Source organism: Eumetopias jubatus, unplaced genomic scaffold (assembly GCF_037043125.1).
Source record: "Eumetopias jubatus isolate StellerSeaLion01/CBP00866 unplaced genomic scaffold, mEumJub1_p1.0 scaffold_12, whole genome shotgun sequence".
NCBI classification, from domain to species: domain Eukaryota; kingdom Metazoa; phylum Chordata; class Mammalia; order Carnivora; family Otariidae; genus Eumetopias; species Eumetopias jubatus.
Window position 1 is genome coordinate 35,523,352 of NW_028274818.1, and position 14,017 is coordinate 35,537,368.

General features: G+C 49.6%; 1 protein-coding gene across 13 annotated transcripts in view; it reads right to left on the bottom strand.

Moving 5' to 3' along the window:
* LAMB3 (laminin subunit beta 3) overlaps window positions 1-14,017 on the bottom strand; it is a 63,109-nt gene that overhangs the window by 22,879 nt on the left and 26,213 nt on the right. For all 13 annotated transcript variants that reach the window (XM_028125780.2, XM_028125784.2, XM_028125778.2 and 10 more), the window contains 3 exons: window positions 13,254-13,408; window positions 1,827-1,941; window positions 1,220-1,293 (listed from right to left, as the gene is read on the bottom strand). In XM_028125780.2, coding sequence (XP_027981581.1) covers window positions 1,220-1,293; window positions 1,827-1,941; window positions 13,254-13,408 — 344 coding nt within the window. The remainder of the gene's footprint in view (window positions 1-1,219; window positions 1,294-1,826; window positions 1,942-13,253; window positions 13,409-14,017) is intronic.

The following is a 14,017-nucleotide window of genomic DNA, read 5'->3' on the forward strand; positions in this document are numbered from 1 at the left end:
TCCAAGAATGAACTTTGCCCTTTGCCCAGCTATTAGTGGCCTAAAAGGTGCACCTTTTCCTGGGCATTCTGTGACTCACACCCCAAAGACAGACCAAGTCTGACACCCGTCTGTGTTCCCAGCACCATTTCCTATCAATATCAGAGCACATGTCATACATATCTCCTCACCATCAATCCTTTGTCTTCCCAACATACACTAGAGCAATGTGAGAACCATGATTTAGCTTTATTCATCTTTTTATCCCTAACATCTGGCCCCAAACCTACCACACAACCAGTGTTCAATATGTGTGTAGCAAGAATGGACAAGTAAATGAATGAGTGAGTAATGAACAAGCAATGTAACTAACAATATCCTTCCAGATGAATGTTGCCCTTCAAAGTTGTCACCTTTAGAGACTGGGCATTTATTCAAATGATACTGCCATTTCTCAAAATACTTTTGACCTTTTCTTGAAGAGAGGATCTCAGAGCTAACTTTCTGAGTCAAGGAAGAAATTAGATCCTATTGCTTTTTATTCACAGCTCATTTTAGCTCCTGAAAAATGATATCACCCTCCGTGATCATCTAATCTTATTAACCAAGCTTGATCCTTAAATATTTGACTATTTCTGTAGAAAGAATAAAACCAAATCTTCTCTGAAAAAAAGAAAATGACCTGTGACAAATGAACAAAAATGTTCCCTCCCAAAGGAGTATCTTGGGAGGCTGGTCTAAAAGCAGAATCCAAAAGTACTCTGAGAAGTAACAGCAGTGAATGAGTACATGGCCCACCAAAGGGGCTGCTCCCAAAGCACATCTTTCATAAGGATGGGCCAATTATTGGCTGTTTGCTAAACTCAATCTCATCAGCAAAATTATTAAACATACCAAGAATACACAACTATATAGCAACTGACCAGACCCAGTGGAACTGGTACTTGGCAGAGCTGAATTAATTAGATGGGTTGAGGATGGGGGATACAGAGAGGAAGCGGATATACAACCACTGCATGGCCAGGACGGGGGGCCTGGATGTGCCACTGTGCTCCCAGGAGTGGGCCTCTGCTGTCACCATGACACAGACTCAGGGTAAAGGTCGCCTTGTCACCACACCTACCATGTGGTGCCATCACCCCAAGCCTGGGGAGACAAAGCCACTGTGCTCCCCATAAGCCCAAGCCCACAAGGCTCAGGGTCCCCGTCTCCTATCCACTGCCATCTCCAGGAAGCATACCTTAAAATCCACCATGATGTCTTGAAGCTGGAACCTCCTGTCCAGGTCCAACTGCAGAGAGACAGGGTTCACATCTGGAAGGACAAAAAGCAGAAACTTTAGAACAGAGAAATTCTATCTTCCCAGCCTGAAGAAGGCTCTGGACTCTACTAGCTCTGGGAAGTCAGAAACATTAAGGTCCATCCTCTGATTTCCCTCTTCCAGAGGAATGGTACCAACATGCTTCTCCCTATATTTCCTACTCAAGAGCCCATCTGTCCTTGGCCAAATTTCCTTCCCATCATCTCTTGATGATCCTAACACACTAAAGGATTTCAATGTGTCTGTTCTACAAGCTCAATTCCTTCAACGAGCTCACTGTAACTAAGTGTGGTGAAATAAAGGCATTCTTCGCATTTCTTACCCTTTCCTTAACTTCCAGCAAATTCTTCTACCTACAGCATCTGAGAGACCTCAAACATAGAGGCAGAAAGTCTGTCAACCACACATGTCCCACCATCGTAAGAAATGCCTGGGACACCCAAAAGGGCTTCCGGGCAACCCCAACGACCCCCCACCCTGTGGGACCTCCCACAAGTTTAGGCCCCTGGAGGGGGCCAGAGCTTACCATTCTGTGACTGCCACCAGCGCATGGGACCCGAGGATGAAACCACATTCTCCACTCGGTGACTATTATAATTGTGAGGCAACCTAGAGTCACACTTGCAGCATTTCATCTGCCACTGCGGGAGAGGAAGACAACAGAGCCTCGTGGGCGGGGTCCAAAGAGGATTACCCCCAGCATCCTGAGAGCCTAGAAGATTCCCTCCATGGAAATCCTACCCGCAAGGATCCACTGGTTTCAATAATACCCTTGGAAGGATTAGCCTCTTAAAACAAGGCTATTGGTCATCTTTGAATGTAATTCTTTTGTGTTCCTTCTAACATATAGATAAGTGAATAGTGAGTAGGCATTATTGCCAGGAAAGAGGTGTGAGGTGGCAGAAAAACGCTGGTACAGAACATTGCCTCAAAGAGAAATTTGAGGGGTGTCTGGGTGGCTTAGTCGGTTAAGCATCTGACTCTTGGTTTCGGCTCAGGTCGTGACCACAGGGTTGTGAGATCAAGCCCCACATCAGGCTCCACACTCAGCAGAGTCTGCTTGGGAGTCTCTCTCTCTCCCTCCCCCTTGCCCCTCCCCCTGCCTGCTCTCACCCTCCAAATAAATAAATAAATAAATAAATAAATAAATATCTTTAAAAAAGAGAGAGAAACCTGAAAACAGTATCAAGAACAAAAAGATGAGGAACTCACTTTAATTTAGCCTCTCCTATGTGCTAGGTACGGTTAGAGGGTTTTATATCTCATCTCACCTAATGCTGGCAGCTCCAGGGAAAACTGAGTTTCTGAGCATCAAGGAGAGGGGGCACACAAAAAAGGACAAGGGAATTTGGGGTTCCAGTCCTAGCTCTGTGTTACCCCATTTTCTAGGCTCAGTTTTCTCCTCTATAGACTGAGTGGAGGCTGAAATAGAATTCATTCCACACATTCAACAGGTATTTATTGAGTGTGCACTATGTGCTAGACCCTGCTCTGGGCTCTGGAGTTCTAACAGTGAACAAAGTAAAGACCCTGCCCTTAGGGAGCCAACATTACAGTAACATTTGGATGATCTCAAAGGCCTTCCAGCACCGATGTCTGGGACTTAAGGACGCTTCCCAGGTTTGGCATTTCCTACCCACAGGAAAGAATCTGAGGGTCCCCAACCAAATGGAGCTTTGTGGTTAGGTGGTCCCAAGGCCAGGAATGCATAGAACAGAGGAAATCTGCCACCCTGGGGCTGAGAGCAAGAGTTCCCGCATGAAGATCGAGGCCAGAGTGGGCAGCTAAAAAGGAAACAACCTCACTGGGGCGCTCCCCCCAAAACCACACCTTCCCTGGCCTGCCCATGCCCTGGAGTGAGACAAGAGACAGAACTGAACCCCAGGGGCTCCACAGCAGGCAGAGATCACCAAGCAAAAGAACAGGGCCAGAGTACATGGCCCTTGTTCTCTTAGTTTGTATGTGTGCGCGCACACACAAACCCGGCAGAGACAGCATGACCTTGCCTCAGCTCCCCCAAGCAACACAAATAAATTGTTTTCTCTAAGTTACCATGGTACCAGACCTTGTGCCTAGCGTAAAGAACACTGTTCAGAGGGCTCCATATTCACCCACAAGTAGAAGCTTGGACAAGAACCTCACTGGCCTGCTGTTCCTTCTGGGTGGAGATACAGACAACTGTATCTCCAAATACTGCATGCCTCTGCTTTCCCCTACGGCCTCCACTCACCAGAACCAGGGAAAAGCTTTCGCTTCTCCAAGGCCTTCCAGCTCCTGAACCTCTGCCCTGTCCAGGGAAGGTGATAAGCCAATACGACTGATGTCTTAGAACGGGTAGTGTCTGCGGAACTGATTAACCTGACAGGTCAGTCCCAAAGGGATTGAGTTAATATGCTGAGTCTGTGCCTGGGGTTATGGAAATTCCTTGCCCAACACCCATCTTCCCTCTCCACTGCTGACAAAGCTTGGGGCAGTGCGGAAGCTGAAGGGGAGCCTCGGCTTCCCACCCCGCTTTCCAGCTCTCACCTCCAAAATAAGAGAATTGTCATCCTTCCTAGTGCTTGGAGGTTTCCTCGTCGGGTCCAAAAGTGCTTTATTAAACAATAATTGTATGATATTTAATGTTCAAATAATGGCTAGCACATGTGCCCCGTACAGAGCACTCATTGCCTTCCTCCCCTTTACTGCCCCTCCCTCCCGGCTCACTGCCCCTCCCTGCCCCTCCCTGCTTACTGCTCCTCCCTCCCTCCCAGCTCACTGCCCCACCCTCCCCTTTACTGCCCCTCCCTCCCCGCTCACTGCCCCGCCCTGCTCACTGCCCCTCCCTCCCTCCCCGCTCACTGCCCCTCCCTCCCCGCTCACTGCCCCTCCCTCCCCGCTCACTGCCCCGCCCTGCTTACTGCTCCTCCCTCCCTCCCAGCTCACTGCCCCCCCTCCCCTTTACTGCCCCTCCCTCCCCGCTCACTGCCCCGCCCTGCTTACTGCTCCTCCCTCCCTCCCTGCTCACTGCCCCTCCCTCCCTGCTCACTGCCCCTCCCTCCCTGCTCTGCCCCCCCACCCCTTCACTGCCCCGCCCTCCCTGCTCACTGTCCCTCCCTCCCCGCTTGCCCTGCTACATTTTTCTTCATAGTACATATCTCCACTTGAAATATTGTACACTTACTGTCTATTTATTTGCTTATATTATCTGTTTACTACAAATGTATACTCCACAAGGGCTTCCTTTCCTGTATCCTCAGTGCTTAGAAAAGTGCCTTGCACATAGTAGGCCCTTAATACTTACCGAATGAATAGTAAATACTCAATAAGTGCTAACATTTTAATTATCACTAGACATTCTCTTCCTGCAGTCAGGGAGTTTAGAAGGAGAGATGGGGGAGGGAGGTAATAAAACAGCAATATTATGTGACAGAGAGCCCACTATGGGCCAGGTACTGTACTAGGAGTTTGAATACAAAAACCTATTTAAGCCTCACAAACAGCCCTATGTGGTAAGGAATATTATTCCCATTTTATATATGTGAAAAGTGAGGCTCAAAAAGGCTAGTGACTTTTCTACTGACCGACAGCCAGTGTCAGCCCCAGCACCAATCAACACCAGAGAGGGCCCCTTATCACCTCCCCCTCCTCTCTCTGCCTTTCTCCCCCTCCCTCTCTCTCTCCCTCCCTCCCTCCCCCTGTGTCATCCTCTCACTTCTGCTAGGAAACCAGACATCACAGGAAGCATGGTAAAGGGTGACGATCTCTGTCTCACTCAAAGGGCTTGGCCTGACCCTGCCACTGACCATGGGGGAGCCCAAGGTAGAGAGAGCACTTTGGGAAGAAAGCTGGCTTCTCAGGCTGACCCAGCTCAGTTAACACAGAAACTGTAGATGTGTCAGTGGCTGAAATAAATACCTGAGCACTTAAAATAATCCTTTCTGGGCAAGAGAAGCCTTTTGCTGGAATCTGACTCTCCTCCACAATCCTATTTTGGTCCCTGGCAGTAAGCATGCCCCTCTCCCCACTCTGTGCAGCCTCTCGGGGGCAAACTTTTCCACTGCCCAGCCTCTGTCTGCACTCAGCACATGTCCCCCAGAGAGTCAAGGGCCAGCTGCCTTCTGGCCGCCTGTCACCAGAGCTCCCTCCCCAGCTCTGCTGGGACCTGATCCCGGCCTGTTCCCTGGCCAACACAGCACCAGAAACAAGGCTCTTTCTTTCCTCAGGCCTGGGGCACCAGAGCTAGAACAACTCAACCTGGAACTGGAAATGACCCTGATGGTCCCCAAAGAATGAAATATTATGTAACTATTAAAAAGACTGCTCCCAGGAAGTTTTTCATTACTCGGCAAAAATGCTGACATTATAATGTTTTATGAAGAACAAAAGTTGGGCATAAACGTGTATATGTCATGATCTCAAAGACACAAATTTAAAGGAAAAGAAAGTGTTTGGAAGGAAATATACCAATAGATTAGGTTGAACCATATGAAATGGCTGATATTCAGCCAGTCTGACCTACAAAAATAGCCACTGCATGCAGCTTAACCTTATATCTCTGGGTAATAGAATGGCAGGGAGCTTTTTTCCTTATTTGTTATTCTTTAATAATATTAAACTTTAATACCTTGGATATATATTCACTTTTATACTCAGGAAAATAGACAGTATTATAAAATAAAACAAACTAAAAAATGTCCAGGGTGTTCAGTTTGGGCTTTGTACCCTGCCTCCTGGCTCAGGCTTCCTAGTGAGCCTGGGGGTACCCCACGCCCGCCCCACCTTCCTTCCACGTGTGCAGGCACTGATGGGAAGATCAGATGCCCTCATGGGCTTAAAACCTACGTGCTGCTTATCATAGAAACATAGCTAAAGGAGGGATTTATTGCAATCCTTAGAGACAGGCTAAGCCAACAGGCTCAGGACAGGTATTTTAATTGGCTCTGCTTGTCAACCAGTCAGCTGGATGGAGACCTGAAATAGAGCGGCTTATGGCAGAAGCCCACATGAAGACAAGCTGCTAACTTCCTCTTTCCCTCTGGGCCTCAGTTTCCCTTTCTATTTATTCTTGTATGCCTACGTGAGTGTGCGTCTAATAAATGCGTGTGCGTGCTTCTCAACGCGAGGCCCTTTCCCTCCTGTGTGCTACGTGCCTCTGGCGAAGCTCTCAGCTGCAGCAGCCCCCCCTCTCTGGGGTCAACTGGCCAACGTCCTCCTGGCTGAGCTACCTCAGAGACGCGGCCTTGTTATCAATTCAGCCTGTCAGGCCTCCAGCCAGTTTGGCTCCTACTTGCTCTCCATCTGGAAAGGCTGGGCCTCTTCCCTTATCCTGGAGCTTTCTAGAAGCTCACTGGAAGACAAACCCTTCCAGAGAGCTAGGGGGAGGGCAAAGGAGAGAGCAAGATCCAGCAGGAGCCTGAATCACGGTGGAAATAGGTGGGAAAAGGAAGGTAAATGCAAATCGAAGCTCTGTGCCTTTGTAGATCACAGAGCTAATTCTAGGGGGAAACAGGAAAAAACCTCTGCTTTTCATGGCCCAGCTCCCTCCCATGAGCAAGCCAGAGGCTGCCTGCGTCTATCTAAGGAGATAGCATCAGGGTCATGGCTGCCAGCCAGGGCCTAAAGAAAGGAAGCCAGGACAAAAAAAAAAAAAAAAATCCAGCTGCCTGCAAGAGAAGGCATTCGCTCCACTTCAGCTTCCTCGTTGGTAATATGCAGGCGTGGAATAAGATAATGAAGTTTCTTCTTGCTCTAACATGCTATTAGAATTCTCCCCTACTCCAGCTTATCTGCTCAGAAGTTTAAAACAGTCCAAACAAGAATGCAAAGGAAGGAAGAAAAAAAAAAAAGACACCAGATGCCATACTGGAGAAATACTCCTCTCAGCTAAGTGGGCAGAAGAAGGGGCCCTCATGGCCCGTGGTCAGCTAGGCCTCCATTAGACCCCACTGGGATCCACAAGCCTCAGCCTTTCTAAGTCAGTGGATATTGCTGGTAAAGGTCAAAAGTCGGGTTCTGCTGGGGTGCCGAGGAGGAAAGCCCCAGTGCATAAGGCACTTTCAACTTCATCTTCTCTCTTGTCATGAAGTAACACCTTCACTAAAGCTTAACTCAACGTTGCCCTCTCACCATCCAAACTAAGTTCAGGAGGCTGACTCTGAAGCTGGTTAGAAATGATGTGTACCACACACCCAGAAATTACACTGCACCAGGCTCTCTCCTGAGCACTGTGCATACATTATCTCATGTCATCCTTCCAAAATCTCTGAGGCCGGTATTTTACACTAAACGATGGGTATACTCATTTGACAGATGGGAAAGCAAGTCTTAGAGAAGTTAAGAAATGTGTCCAAGTCCATAAAGCTGGGAAGAGATAAAGCAGGGATTTCTGTCCCAGGATGTCTGCCCCTAAACCTTCCAGCCCTGTTCTAATTCAAGGGACACAGCGGTCATTTGGCAGCCACTGGCAGGGACCAGAGTTGGCTGTCAGGATGCTCCCTGACTTCTCCCCTGGGAAGGACAGCCTCAGCCCCAGCCTGGAGCTCTCCAGAAACAGATATTTCCCTAGACCCAAGTGCAGAGGATTGCTTTGCTTGTCAGGACCTCTGCAGGCTCCGCCAGTGACAATGGTTCCTATAGCGTCCGAGGAAAAAGAAGCAAAGTAGGTCTGCAAGATGTTGCCGAGACTTCTGGGGGACCTGAACCCCAACAGCAATGGCGTGAGAGACCAGGCCACTCACGTCTGTCCAGGCCTTCCCACTACGTCTCTGCCCCTTCTTCTGCCCTCCTAGCCCCATGAGCTGTACTTCCCAGCCCATAACAAGCAGGACCCAAGAATCTCACATGCCACCAATCCAAGTTTTGCTTCCTTCTCATGGTAACACTTTCCCCAGTGTCCCTACCCATGTCCTTCTATCCCTCAAAACTTACCCATCCTGGCCTTTACTTTCTTGGAACCCTTTACAAAAGCCACAGCTAATTTTCTGGTAAGAAAACCCTGGGTGAGATATAACAGTTGATGATAGATTGATATGGTGCCTTCCCCAAGAGTGTTTGTATTTCAGACAAAGGACGCAACAATGCTTCGTCCAAAAGAGCAGATCGCCAATGGCAGGAGCTTTGGAAGTTTCAGAACTGCTGAGAACTTCTGGGAAACAGGAGGGCAAAAGGCAGTCCCAAAGTAGAGAGACAGAAGGAGCTCACACATCTTCCGCCTACATAATAGCCATGCCAAAAGTCCAGAAAACAGACAACAGTCAAATGAAGAAAGGCAGTGGTTGCTGGGGGATGTGCGTGTGGGTGCACTGACATGTATGTGTGCGTGTGTGCATGTGTGTGTGTGTTGGGGTGGAGGGGGTATCAGTGGGCTATTACTTCTCAGCATGTTTCCAAGAGATAAACATAACAGCTGTTGGGTTTACACAGCTCATTAACCTGAGGAATACACTGGGTAAAACTGTTATTAAGGCAGCTGGGTAATTAAGTTTTCCCCCAGCAAGGGAGGGAGTGAAAGATAAATAAAGCATTTAGAAGAGCAGATACAACGCTGGAGGAGACATTGTCAGGAGCAGAAATCAGGGCTAGAAAGCTTCCAGGCAAAACGCCCTGGTCCCTGGGGAGCCTGAAGCAGCCCACAGGGCTGACCAGAAAGGCACGGCTCAGCCCCTGCCTGTAGAGAAGCCCCTGCCTGAGCAAGACCATGATGAACCCACAGGGTCACACACAGCCCAGCCACCTCTGAGAAGCAGGCGGAGATGCTAGAGCTGAGCAAACACAAGGGCCAACTAACCCAACTCCTTCATTTCACAAATGGAGAAATGGTGGTCTAGAGAGAACCCAGGAGCTAGCAAGGTCGCATCCCTCATCTCAGTGTCAGAGCCAGGATCAGGACCAGAGAGTCCCCACACCCGGGCAGGGCAACTTCAACTAACCGTGATTGCCTCCAGATTCTCCCACAGTCTGCTACAGACCAGATTGAGAGCGGCCACCTTGGGAGCAGAGTGGGCCGGCCCAAGGATGAGTTGATTTCAATAAGTATGCGACTGGGTATCCTAATCAGGGAGGAAATGCTCAGGAGTGTGATTCGCAGATGGGGCGGCCTCTGCCTGCAGACACAGGTGCCAGGAGGAGGGTGTGTAAGGGGAGAGAGGATGTAACATTTAATGTCTTGCAGACACCAGCCAAGGTTACTTGGCTCGTTCCTTTTTTTTTTTTTTTTTAATGGCATTTGACAGTTTCTTTCTTTCTTTTTTATTTTTTTTAAGATTTTATTTATTGATTGATTTAAGAGAGAGAAACAGCATGAGAGGGGAGAGGGGCAGAGGGAGAAGCAGGCTCCCCGCTGAGCCGGGAGCCCGATGTGGGACTCGATCCCGGGACCCCGGGATCATGACCTGAGCCAAAGGCAGTCGCTTTAACGACTGAGCCACCCAGGCATCCCTGGCTCGTTCCTTTATACGGTCCTTGCAACCACTCACAGGGCAGGGTGCTGTCATTACTCTCATTTTTCAAATTGAGGAGCTGACACTGAAAGCACAGAAGAGAACAAGGATATGGGGGAAACACAGACATGCCTTGAGCTTTAGGGAACAGTGAGTCTACCCGGAGGTTAGTTAGGAACTAAAGGAAGGAGGACAAGGAGACAGGGCCATTTGGGGAAAGAACAGCCTGGGCCCAAGCTTGGATGGTTAAAGGGCAGTCAAGGCAGGCAGGCCTATGAAGGGCAAAGTTAGGGGAGGGGTACCCCAAAGCAAAGCTGGCCAAGTCCTATGTCCATTGCAAGGGTTGCAATATGGACCCCAAAACCACAGAAGCAAGTCCTCGAGGCTGATAGGATTTAGCCACTGAGGAGGTAGCAAGCAAACGGGAGCCGCACTCTGAGACCGGGAGCTGGGAGAAACAATTTTGGAACTGGAACGAGTCCCCACTGCTCCTGCAACTCCCATTCCACTGAGTGCCACTGGGGTTAAGGGCAGGGGAATGAGCGGTGCAGAATGTCCAAGAGTCGTAAATCTCCGATGCACTTGCATTCACGCCACATCAGTGGGCAGACAGCAGGTGCTGGATGAGTTCGTGCTTGGCTCAGGGCTCGCAACGTCATGGAAATAGAACAGAAGCACAAACCAGAAGCTTCGACTTAAAGAAGGTGTGTATATGGGGGCAGGAGTTGGTAGGAAGGGGGGAGGGAGAGAATGGAGAGGGGCAGGTACCAGGAATGCAGCTCTGCATCATGCCTCATCTCCAGCTAGGGCTGTCCGGTACACCCCCCATCTCTAACTCCTCAGAAAACTCGACACCTGTGTGTTTCCACTAGAAGTCTGGGGTCCCAGAACACATCCAAACCCTCCCAACAGCACATAGAGGTAACAAGCGCCCCCACAGGAAGCCTTGTGAAAATTAATTGAGATAATTTCTGTAAAACTCTTAGTATGAGGTCTGGGACACATAGCATGTGCCTAATAAATTACAGCTGCTATACGTAACATTTGATAATAATAATTTGATAATTAAACTTAAAAACTGAAATTGGAAGTCAGCGGAGTTAAAATCCTGATTCCAAATTTTCATCACACAGCCACTCCCATAGCCAATGAGGGTTCAGGGAGAGCATCTGCACAGAGTACTAGAAGGGACTATGTGCCTTTAGTGTGTGTCTTCCTTGCTGTCAACCAACAGCCTCTAGGAGGTCAGGCGGGTAAGAGAGGGGGAAAGGGCAATGGAACAAGGGAGAGGTGGCAGGTAGGGGGATAGAAGCTGGCTCTCAGCCGTCAGCTCATTCCCAAAGAAACTTGGGGCCAGGAGCAAACCTCAAGACCCTTTCATCTAACACTCACTCATGGAAGAGGAAGTTAAGGCTTAGAGCAGGGTAATATCTTGCCCAAGATCACACCACAGGTTAGTGGCAGACCTGGAACTACACTGGATTCCAGATGCCCTATCTTCTACTCTCCAAAAGAGGCTGCATAGCTTTCTTCCTGAGATTTATCCATCCCCAGGGTTGCAAAAGTCTAGACTTCTGTTTTGCAAGTACCGTTTTGTTCTCAGGGGGGCTGCGTAAGAGCAGGGAAGGGACGTGGCAGCCTGCAGCATCTGAGAGAGGCAGAGGGCAGGCCAAGGTGAAGGCAAAAGTCCAAGGCTTCAGGGACAGAGGCTATCCAGACAGGGCTGGGGCTGAGGGGACATCCCAGCACAGGGGCTCTGTATTTCTCCTCCCAAAAGGCAGCTCGAGGAAGGAAGTCGGTAGAAGTCTCCCCGAAATTTTTAGACATGGCTCAGTGGTCCCAGATTTTGAGGGCATGTGGAAAGGGAGCAGCGAAAACCATTCCATTGCCTAGAAAGCTCAATACTGCCAGGTCCCCGATGCTTGTGGAGTAATCTGGGCCCACAGGGAGTCCTGGCCTTATGCTGGCCATCTTACCCAACACCGTCAAACTGGCTTCCCCACATCCAACTGGGTGAGATGCAGAAACCACAGTCAACTCTGCTCAGCACCTCCAAAGCCGCTACTCGGTACCATCTGCCATTAAAAGTAGCCAAAAGATCGGGGTGCCTGGGTGGCTCAGTCGTTAAGCATCTGCCTTCGGCTCAGGTCATGGTCCCAGGGTCCTGGGATCGAGCCCCGCGTCGGGCTCCCTGCTCAGCGGGAAGCCTGCTTCTCCTTCTCCCACTCCCCCTGCTTGTGTTCCCTCTCTCGCTGTCTCTCTCTCTGTCAAATAAATAAATAAAATCTTAAAAAAAAAAAAAAGTAGCCAAAAGATCACCGGAGACTAGAAGGGCAGCAGCGCCCAAAGGCAGTATCAGATGCTACCTCCATCGTCCCAACGACAAGGACAGTCTGGAAAGAGGACACCACAGAGGACCCAAGTCTCCTGCACGGCAGTCAATCTCTCTCACTCCCCTTCTCTCTGTATTTCTTTCTCTCTTTCTCTGAAAAGACTAGAAGACTCAGGGAAAACTCCTCCCTCACACATTCCTTTGTCCAAACCTTTGGTTTCAGGGCAGAAAAAATGGCCAAATGAGACATGCAGTCGGAAACAAGGAAACGCTAAGTGCTTTCAACTTTGGTAAACACAAGGCACCAAGAATGACCCCCACCTTGTTGAAGAGAAAAGAAAAGAAGCCAACGTTCCTCCAAAAAAGGTCCAGAGGTGTGTAGAAGAAAAATCACAACAGCTCTTTGTAGAACTCAGTTGCCTAAACGGGGACTGTTAACTGACATAGGTCAGAGTGTCTGGGTTTCTAGATTGTTCAGCTCACGTTCATTACTTATCAGCCGAGTCACTGAACCCCCTCGCTGGCCTCATCGCTTGTCTATCTTGCTGATTTATGTCCTCTAAACAGCAGTTGGGGTGTTTCCCACTTGCCTGAGGGGACCAACAAGGCTGAGAGGTAAGTAAGTTGGCTCTTCATACATGGCAAAGGTAAACCATAGAAAGTCCACTCCAGCCTACAATCAAATAGTTTCCCACTAGCTCAGTCTGTACTCATTTCCCAACACTGGCCAAAGAGATGGTGGCAAACAGTGACCATGGCACCACTCAGTTCATCCCATGGCAAGAACACAACCCAGTGCACACATCCCACCACCTATGCTCCATCAGACTTGACTTCGCCCACCACAGATGACACGTTACACTCTCCGATCTAAAAGATCAACATTCATCTGATTGTTCCCAAGACTTGAAAAACTATCCTACCCGTACCCGAGGATTGAGGAAAAACTCCAGCTTTATCAGGCAGAAGGGAGAAGAGAGCCATTCAACTAATTCTGAAGACGTTTTCTCTCTCGCCCAATGAAGGAGAAAATTCTTTAGAGGCAGAGATCTGGCCTTAGGCTTTGCTTGCACTCTCCACAGTGCATGGAGCTGTGGCTATCCCAAATACACTCTAGGCATTGTGTGAACAAAGGGCAGGCTCACCCACCCCACTCCACCTTGTCTTCTCCAGTCCTGGAGGACATGGTGGTCGGACCTACCTCACCATACTGGGTGCAGTAGGTCTCAGGCTTGGTCAGTCCGCAGGTGGACGAAGCTCGGAGAAACCGGGTCCTCCCAATGAGCAGGTCCCCAACAGGTGGATAGCAGGCCCCACGGGAGCAGGCTTGCTGGGCACACAGGAGGCCGGGCCAGACTGAAATCACAGGGGTGTTGGGGAATAGCCTAGAGAGAGGAGGGCCCACCAGGCCACCCCCAGTATTCCCCCAGGGAAGCACAAATCAGCAAGCCCAGCCCTTTTCCCTCACGCCTGCTCCCACTCAGTGGTGGCGGTAAGGACGCGACTCCTGATGCTATCAGGTAAAAAAAGCTGATTTCGTGTTCTGTAACCTGTAATTTTAAAAGGAAAGGAGGAGAAATGCTGGCCACCAGAAACCCTGGATGATCCTGAAATGTGGCCTCCATATGTGGCTTTTAGGATCAAGTTGCAGGCACATGCTCAGCCACTGGGACACACTCCTCAATCCCTTCACTTGCAGCCTGGCCTTGGTCAGCATCCAGAGCAGGGCTCGCTGCTCACCATTTGTGCAAAGCTGGGAGAGGCCACCATTATTTCTGCTCCTTTCTCTGTAAGGTGGACCCAGCACACTTTGTGAGTGCCCGGCTACAGTCCACTGTAAAACCCAGCCGTGATGGCTCCGGAACCAGCGAGAAAGTGAAAGGCTGAGCAATTAGCTGTGCAGGCCCCTTGGGGAACCACGAGCCCCCCTCAGGTAGGAATAAGAAGACACTTGGGAGCCTCATC